Raw genomic sequence first — 10053 nt, forward strand, 5'->3', positions numbered from 1 at the left:
AATGTCTCCCCATTCCCCTCCCCAACCCCTGGCAACCACCCTTCTGCTTGCAATGAATTTGACCACTTAGGTACCTTCTGTAAGTGGAATCATAAACTGTTTGTCCTTTGTGTCTGGCGTATTTCACTTAGCATAATATCTTCAAAGTTTATCCATGTTGTAGCATGTGACAGATTGTCATTCATTTTAAAGCTGCATAATATTCCATTGTGTGTCTGTACCACGTTTTATTTATCCACTAATGTTCGCTTGGGTTGCTTTCACCTTTTGGTTGTTGTGGATAATGCTGCTTTGAACATGGGTGTACAAATGTTTTTTTGAGTCCCTGCTTGTACTTTGGGTATATAATTAGAAGTGGAATTGTTGAATCTTATGATAATTCTATGCTTAATTTTTTGAGAATATAAAACCATTTTCCACAGCAGTTCTGCTTCATTCTTGATCCCTGTCATAGGTATATGACTGGTTGGGACTGAAGGGGGTGAGATTAGGGTTGAAATTGACTTAGGCGCTTCTACTCTCTCAGGGATCTTTTTAATTTATGAGTGCCATTTTTTTTAAAAATGATGAATAATGCCTGGCAAAAAAAAAAAAGATCTTTCACCTCTTGTTAACAAATTCCTGGAATAAAAGTGACCCATGAACACTGAGACCTGGGAATTGTGGGATTACGGGCTTCTGGGTAGCAGAGTTTAACAACAAGTCCTCTTCTAACTCTTCCTGCTAAATTAGTGAGGCATCACAAGAAACAAGAGATCCACATGTTTGACTTAACTGTGGACGTCTCAGGTACAATATATCAATGTGGTAAGATCTAAGTTAGGCCCTCGTAAGCAATGATGGGGTCAGATTCTGACACACAGTTCCCAGAGGCCTGAGCCTCGAGAATTAAGTCACTGATTCTCACACCCAGGAGATACCACAAAGACTGCCTCACCCAGCCCTCCACCCCCAAGTTAGCGCACCTCAGCCTGTAGGCCATAGGTGGCTTCCTGCCTTGCACACAGGAAAACTAAGTACCCAGAGAACATTCCCTGTTTCCTAGAACTTCCCAAATTGTGGACTCTGTCAGCTACTCTAACAGGACTCATGCAGTGAGACTCAAGAATAGTGTCCCCCTCAGACTACAAACCAATTGGCTTGCCTGTTACTCCACCTAAAACGTACGCTCGCTTCATGTTTGGTTGTATGAGAGGACGTCAGTCCCACCTGAGGCTTGACCACTCTGCCAGCTGCGCTGACAACCCCACCCAGGGCTCAGTCCCATCTTGGTTCAGTCCTTAGGAACAGCTTGTTTAGAGAAACAGAATTAGAGAGGATTACCTTAAAGGATATGCAGTTCTTCTGTACTTCAAAACTCCCAATTTTTATCTATCCTTGGATTAGGCCAGACTTTTATTCTTGGGTGGCGCCCTAACCCCTTGTGGAACAGCTTTTACTGTCTCCCACTCGGGGCCAGCCTCCTTTGAGTAATGTAACACTCAGCCCTGCCAAACTCCTTTTGCACAACTGATGTCACCCCTCATCCTGGCTCCCACTGTATCTGGTGCCCACTGTGTGTGAAGCCCTACAGGGCACGCAGCTCCCTGGCATCAGTCCCAGTAGCAGTTTTCCTCTAAGCAATCTCGGCACCTCTGGCCACTGCCATCGTGGTCTATAGTCGTTCAGAAGCAAAGAGTAGCTGCGACACTCTGGTATTCCTCCGCCTTTGTCATATCGGGGGGACACAGCTGGCACTTCTAACGTTCTCCTGTCTCCATCTCTGCAGACTCACATCTCACGGCTGCCCCCCGGAGCAGTGGCAGGACAGTCCGTGGCCATCGAAGGTGGGGTTTGCCGCCTGGAAGCCCAGTGAACTGACTCGTCAGACTGGGCATGAAGCGTCTGAGAGGCATTTCTGAACCTGAGCTTTTTGGGGTTTTTAACTGAATGAAGTCGGATCTTTTATCTTCCTTGTTTTATAATTCCTATTGCAGCCTTGTGCACCGCTCATGACACTAGTACTGCTGTAGTTAGTGCTAAGTGACACGTGGGCCCTTGGCAGGTGAGCAGGACCGTGTGTGTGTGTATGTGTGCGTGTGTGTATCCTGGCTACTCCCTTGATGAAATAGAAAGCCCTCCTAATTGTGTAACCTAAGACCAGGAATGATTAAATCATCTTCACAAAATGTGTGCTTTAACTGTTTACAAGTAAAACCTAAAGTTGCAGAAAACATTTTGATTTCATAAAGAGAAACCAACTATCGTTGATATAATGTGTCTGAACTAAAGAGTAAATCTACTTGTTTAAATGGCTTGACAGTGGTAGTGCTCCATGTAGTAACAGTAATAAATAATAAAGTGTTTTTATTTGTTAACCAGTTTAAGTGGATCCTGTGGGAACTTAAACTGTTATCCTCATCCCTCATATGGGGCATTTTTCTTTAACAAAGAATGGTTTCAGTGAAACAATCTAGCAGAGAATTAAGGTCAGAACCTTTTTAAATAATAGTCTTATTGATAAAGTTTATACTTCCTTCCTCAAGCTTTTCTAAGCTTAAATATTGCATATCCTCGAGCTGTATGTACTATATTATGAAAGAATATGTAAAGAGAACATACAGAAATGCACAGTCCTTAATTTGTGTATGATGGAATGTTATTTACAATGTAACACTGTAAATAAGAAAGTGAAATTTATGGGAAAATTCAATATTATCTTTGTTTCTTGTTTAAATATATTTTTAAGATTAAGGCACAAAAATAAAAAGCATATTACTGGGTATAGTGTGTGACTCTCTTCTCAGACTAATAAATTATCTTTGAATCCTACATTGGAGAACCATTTTTATGTCATTTGTAAAAAGTTTCTTCTTCCAGAAATGATACTTTTATCCTTCTTGCTATGATTCTGATTATTCAAAATCCAGTCTTATCTTCGTGCAGTTAAGCTGGACCCTAGAAAGATGAAAACTGAATTTAGTACATGTTTCAAAGATCTATAAGGAATCCCTAAAAGGTCCACTGCAACTTGATAAAAATAACAAAGGGGAGGAATAACAACACTTTGCTTTGAAAAATTGTAGTGGCAGCTGAAAACTCAATGGTTTTCGTTAGTAAATTGCTTCTAAATGTTATATTTAGTGCTTCTGGAGCCACTGAAGAAAACCAAGACTTTCCTTTTTATTTTATATGTAAGAAGTGTCTACCAAGAAGGTACTAAAGATATACTTGCTCAGGGAGAGGAAGTTTCCTGCACCATATAATCATGGCTCTGGGTGGTAACTGATAAAGCCTCAGATGAAATTATACACTTGACATCAACATATGGCCAAATTATAAAGGGAAGACAGCCAAAATGGAGTGGGTGTAAATATGAATGATTTGGGACTTGGTGATTTGTATTCCTTGTACAGGCAGTTACGTTTGCCTCCTTGGGTTCTTGTAGACAGGTTGGTGCCATCAGTATCTGTTTCTCATTCTTCATGAGACTGAGAATTTAGTAAGGGATGGGCTGGCTGGTCTGGAGACTTTGTCATCAAAACGTTCAAAGACCTGTTGTTACCTGTTGGCAGGGTTTTCTCAGGAGCTGGACTGGATCACATAAAACCATCAGGACACTTTGGAGTCTGAAAATCATCTGACCTCTTTCACCAGGAATGCCATTTCTTTCATCTCCTTTTGACTTGATTCCATTCATATTTAAAAGTTTGGCCTTGTTAAAGACCCCTTTTATGAAGAGTTTAAAAACTGGTCAGTAGAAAAGAGCACAGGGCCTCTGAGAACAGTTTGTTAAGACTTTATTCTCCAATTTCTAATTTTTTTTAATTTAAGGAATGTTTTGAAACCAGGAGAAAAAAAAATACTCAGAATCATGGAGACAAAAACATAGAGGGTTGTATAAGTTCCTTAGTTATAAGATCAGATATTAACAGATTCTGGAACCAGAGGATATTGACAGATATAAAATCCACCTCATTGACATGAAAGTAGAAAAGGTAGGAAGAAACAGATAAGAAAATAACCTCATTCCCTACTCTGGTTTGTATCACCAAGATGCTGAAGCTCTATTTTAAGGAGCCCACCTGGCACATGGATGACCTTAACTGTGTGCCTCCATTCTGTTTCTTCCCAAGGCCAGGTCACTGGCGGTGTGGTTCTCCTAAGTATAACTGAGCCTGGTCTGCTTCTGCAGCACCCTCCTGCGCTCTCACTCCAGGTTTAGAAATGGGCAACTACCAGATTTGTCAAGGAGGCAGAGGGTACACACTCTACCTTAAGGAATTGGGAGGGTCCCTGCTGGCTGCACTGGGCAGCCTTGTGTAGGGATTTTCCCCCGGGAGTGCGAGCCCTGCCCCGTCCCCCTGCCTCCCACCTGTCTGCCTGTGGCAGGCCCCTTCTCATCTAACTGCTTCTGACTATGAACCTGAACACAGATACCAATGTCTGTTAGAATTGGGTACAAAGTACATATAATGATAGTCTGAGGTGCTTGTCTGTGAGCAAATGGATGAGTTTTAGTTTACGGATAGCGGGACACCTCTTTGGGCTGCTCAGAAGCCTTTTTTGCCTAAGGCTTCGTTTTCTCTCCTGTTTGTGAGGGGTGGGGTTGCATACCAGTTACCAGCCGGTGATCAAGTTTATTGAAGGGTGAGGCAGGGAAGGAAGAAAGGAGGGTGTACGAAGCGAAGATTTAGAAAAGGGCTACAATTATTCTTGAATCTTGAGATTATATTGTTGCTGTGGAACATTTTTTAAAAATCTGGTTATTGTTATTATAAAAGTAATTAATGCTTATTACAAAAAGGAAAATAGAAGAAAGAAAAAGTTAATTCCTAACGCCACTTCCCAAAGAGACAGCAGTTAATAACACTTTATCTTGGATCCTTATAGACTCTTCCTACGCATAAATTTTCTATGTGTTTTTAACACCAAAATGGGGTTATATACCTGCAGTTTTCATTTAATGATATCATGAAATGATGTCCAGACTTAACAAGGGTTACACAGCACCTCACATACTGCTGCTTCAGCTAATGCTGTTCAGTACATATATTTGATCCTAAAACTCTTGCAGAAGTCTGTCACAGTACTGAAGAGTGGTCAGCATCCACTTTCCCAGGCTGCAGGTCCATGAAGGAGCACTGCAGGAAGGTCTGACGAGCCCAGGAAAGCCAGCTCAGCAGGAGTCCTAGAGCAGACCACTGGCATTGCCCACAGATCCTCCATTTCAGTGCCCCAGACAATTTTAAATGCTACTGTTTGCACCTCTGTGCCTGGGTTCTGTGATCTGGGACAGTGGAAAGCTGCTCTGTTCCCTCAACGCAGGCCAGAAGTACCAAGGAATCAGCAGTCCCCAGAAGCAGTTCTCCACAAGCAATGGATAGAAGTTGGTGTCTAAATACCCTAGCTCCTCTGTTTCCTGGGTGCTATAATTCTGAGGTATGTGTTTCTCTGTTTTGGGGAGGTTCTTCACAGAAGTTAAGTCGCAGTGGCCCTCTGTGGTCATTGACTTGTTAGTATGCCTTGTACTGGCTTTCTTCCCTGCCCCATCCCCTTGGGACTCCCCTCTCTGTGTTCCTGGAATCATTTCTCAGATGAACTGCTTGTGCTTGACTTCTTGTCTCAGGGTTCCTTCTGTGGGACTTGAACCCAAGAGACATTCGGTTCCATATACAGTTAAACCTTGTACAACATGAGAGTTAGGGGCACTGACACCCCACCAGCCACATTCAAAAACCCTCATGTAACTTCTGACTCCCCAAACACACTACTAATGGTCTGCCATTGACAGGAAGCCTTACCAATGACATAAACAGTTATCAACATATTTGGTATGTTATATGTATTATATACTGTTTTCTTACAATAAGCTAGAAAAATATTTTTTTCAAATTGTCACAAATCTCCAAAATTTTTTCCAATATATTTATTGAAAAAAATCCACATGTAAGTGGACCTATGCAGTTCAAACCCATGTTATTCAACATTTGACTGTATTCTTGGCCACGAGGCTCGGCGAGCCTTTATGCCCTCCCCTGCGCATAGGGTAGACTGGCCAGTGTGCTTGTGCACCGTGCTGGGGTCTTCCTGCCTCTTGCCCCTGTTGAACCATTTTCATCTGTAACGCCTGATGGGCTTTCTCCCAGTGATGAGGCTGGAGATATCACAGAAGTGCAAGGAAGTTTACAACTAAGTCGATGTTGACACGCTGGGGACAAGTGAACACTTCTAAAGAGCTGGTAAATAAATCAAAGCTGAAGAACAGCAGTCCATCAAGGATTGATGGACACCTTACAGTAAGGACCTGGAATTGTGTTAATGGTAGTTGGAAGAAACCACAGCCAAAGGCATGTCATGACTTTAGGAGATTCCAGGAGACTAAAACAGTGTCTGCCAGTGTCCCTGTGCCATGAGCAGATCTCCATGCTGACCATGCTGTAACAACCTGATGGCACCCATTTCCATAATGCCATCTCTCAAGCCTGGATATTCATAATATAACCTTATGGTTATTTTCTTTTAAATGCCTCCCAACACTTTTCTTAAAATGTTTATGAACATTTGCTCTGACGTAAATCCCAACTTGCTCAGTGTTGTGAACCCCTTTGTACCAGGAAGCCCAGACTCCTATCCATCCCAAGGGCTGCCGTGGTTGGTCATGAGCCGGAGGACCTACAAAGGGTCTGTGGATGAAGCCATTCCTCCTTCCCAGAAACACTGATCCAAGAAAAGGCTGATCCCAGAAGAAATGAGTCCTTGTATGATGAATTTGTTTCTATAACCTCCCCCAAAGCCGATAAAGCAGGGGAAGGGGATGTGGGTGGGTAAATGTAGTGGGCTCTTCAGGCGAAAATGAGTGAGTGGGAGGCTGACAAAGTAATCCTTTAACAGTAATATTTATTTTGGGACGTTAGAAACTCTTAAGGAACACACTACCTTTCCACAACATAATTTGGGTTCAAGTGCACAAGATATTATTAACCCAGATGTCCATCATCAGAGACCCACAGAGGCCAGGCGTTTTTCTTTTCCCACGTGCTGCCGTCTGTAAAGTATATGGCCACAGGAAGGATTAAATCTAAAACTGGCAAGGGCCACCCTCTAAGCCTGTGTGCTCAGCTTCCCAGAGCCCATCAGCCAAGCCCACTGTGGTCCACAGTGACCATCTGTGGGAAGCGGGAGGGAGAGCAGGTGTGGTGGTTTCTCCTTCACATGGCAGAGTCGCCGAAGCCATGGAACCGCAGTGGCAAAGCCAGAAAAACGGGGCGAGGGTTTCTCTGCTTTGAACTGCGATGGGGATTTCACTGACTGTCACCAGAGCTTCAGATGCTGGGAAGAAAAAAAAAATCTAAACAATTTCTTCAGCCAGTGCTATCACTGTGATGTGGGGACAGCCAAAGAGTTATTCCTAAAATGGCCCTTCTTGGCCTTGGGAAATCCAGCCATGCTTAAAAAGTAGAAGATCTTGTTTTTCTAAAATATTAGGAAAAAGGTGCTCTTTTCCTTTTAGAAGTAGTAAAATTTTAATCTTTCCACCCGTTTTTCCCTCAAACTTGTTAACTAGCAGCCTCTGGTTAAAGGTAACTCTATCCTTCTGGGTTCTCAGGCTGGAATTCTAGGGGTCATTTTTTAAATGTATCTATTGCTGCCTAATAAACTGCCCCAAATCTTAGTAGCTTAAACAATTTTATTTGCTCACAATTCTGTCATCTAGGCTTGGCTTCACTCAGTAGCTTTTCTGCTACTCTTGCTGGTGGTCACTGTTGTGAATTCCGCTGCAGGGTGAGCTGGAGGCTGGGCAGGCTGAGCTTCTGTCTTTCTCCAACAGGCCTCTCCCTCTGTATGTGGCCTTTCCATGTGGTCTTTCCACACCACCTCCCCCAGAAGACATGGCTGCTCAAGGTTCCCAGGGACACAAAAGCAAAAGTTGCCACATCTTTTCAAGGTTTAAGTCCAGAACTGGCCCAGCATCAGTTTTACCACATTTATTGCTTAAATTAAGTCACCTGGCTCAGCCCAGATTCAAGAGGTGACTGAATAAGGGCATGAATACAGAGGCAAGGCTCCCTGGGGGACACCAACCTGACATCCTTGAATCTACTTTCTCTCCATATTACAACCAATCCATCAACAATCCATCCTTTAAAGTGTATCCTGAAACCAACTGCTTCTCACCATCTCCACTGTCACCATGTAGATCATCTCTAACCTGAGTTACTGTAACAGGATCCTCACTGGTCTCCCTGCATCTGCACTTGCCTTGCAGTTATTGTGCACCAGCAACCAGAGGAAGTCCAGTCACAGGGCTTCTCAAAAAACCTTCCATTATACCTTACCCCAGAGTCTTTACAAGACCTTGGGATCTGCTGCCTGTCATTTTCTGACCCACTTCCTGTCATTCCCCTCACTCACTCTGCATCAACCATCCTGGCCTCCTTACCATTCTTTGAGTAGCCCAGACATCTTCACCTCTCAGAACAATTGCATGTGTTCTTTTCTGTCTGTGGAAAGCACTTTCCAGATGATCATACATGGCTTGCTCCTCTCTAAGGTCCTCCAACTCTTTGCTGAAATGCTACCTTCTCAGTGAGCACCCTCTATCACCACACTCTCCCAGTACTCCACTCAACATCTGCTTTCTGCTTTGTTTTTTCCACTGGCACTTCTCACTTTCTAATCCACCCAATAACTGACATATTTTTTTGATTTATGCATCTCCCTTCATTTGAAATTAAGCTCCCTGAAAACAGATTTTTGTGTCATCCATGCTATACCTCCAGCACCTAGGACAGTGCCCGGCAATTGCTAGGTCCTCAACAAATGTGTCTTGAAAGCATAAATGAAGTTCCTCTTGGTGACATGGAAGAGACAGAGTGGAGCAGTGTGTGCATTTTCTATTGCTGCCAGAACAAGTTACCACAAACTCAGAAGCTTAAAACAACACAAATTTATTATCTCACATTCTGCAAGTCAGAAGTCCTTGACTTCTGCTCCAGCACCCACAAGGCCAAAATCAAGGTGTTGGCAGGGCTGTGATACTTTTGGAAGGTGGTGGGGGAGAATTTGTTTCCAGCTCATTCATGCTTTTTGCAGATTCCATTTCATGTGCTTTTGAGACTGAGGTCCCCATTTCCTTGCTGGCTGTTGACTGGCGTAAGAATAACAATCCTACAAATATATACTTGCCCACCTTCTTTATCTCAGCTTCTTTAATTGTCATATTGTATTAGATAGTAATTAGAGTGATGTATTGTTTTATTTGTAATACCTGTAGCTATAATATATGTGGCAATAATTACACAAAAATGGAATAGTGAATAGAGCTATATAGAAGTAACATTTCTATTTATGGCAGGAATTACATTAGTGTAACTCTGAAGTTGATTCTGATAGATTTAGATATATATGAGCAACCTGAATCAACCACTAAGAAAATAACTAGTGAAAAATAATCATTAAAGGAATTAAATTATATTCACTTAATGCAAAGTAAAGCAGTAATGAAGGAATTGAGAAAGTAGAAATAGAACAAAATATGAGACATATAGAAAACAAAAAATATATAGCAGATATAAATCTAACTATATCAATAACAACATTAAATACTGTATTAGTTGGAGTTCTCCAGAGAAATATAACCAATAGGATCTGTGCACAAATATAAAATATTTTTCATAAGGAATTGGCTCACACAATTATGGAGCATAGAAATTCAAATCTGCCATGTGGGCCAGTTGGCTTGGGGCCCAGGAGACCCCATGGTGCAGTGCCAGTCTGGAGGCCAGCAGTGTGGAGACCCAGGAGAGTCGGGGTGCAGATGAAGTCTGAAGGAAATCTGGGAAATTCCCTCCTGCTCAGAAAGGTCCATCTTTTTGTTTTATTTGAGATTTCAACTGATTAGACAAGGTCCACCAAAATGCTGGGCAATCTGCTTTACTCGATGTTCACTAATTTAAATGTTAATCTCATCAAAAAACACACTCCAAAGTGACACATAAAATTAACCATCACAGGAGGTGGAGCCAAGATGGCGGCATGAGTAGAGCAGCGGAAATCTCCTCCCAAAACCAC

General features: G+C 42.5%; 1 protein-coding gene across 4 annotated transcripts in view; it reads left to right on the top strand.

The window, feature by feature from the left end:
* The window catches only part of TASP1 (taspase 1), a 307406-nt gene extending 304644 nt beyond the window's left edge, over nt 1-2762 (top strand). For all 4 annotated transcript variants that reach the window (XM_036892166.2, XM_036892168.2, XM_057502717.1 and 1 more), the window contains one exon: nt 1769-2762. In XM_036892166.2, coding sequence (XP_036748061.1) covers nt 1769-1855 — 87 coding nt within the window. In that variant the 3' untranslated portion in view covers nt 1856-2762. The remainder of the gene's footprint in view (nt 1-1768) is intronic.
* Nucleotides 2763-10053: the final 7291 nt, after the last annotated feature.

Source organism: Manis pentadactyla, chromosome 5, assembly GCF_030020395.1.
Source record: "Manis pentadactyla isolate mManPen7 chromosome 5, mManPen7.hap1, whole genome shotgun sequence".
Lineage (NCBI taxonomy): Eukaryota > Metazoa > Chordata > Mammalia > Pholidota > Manidae > Manis > Manis pentadactyla.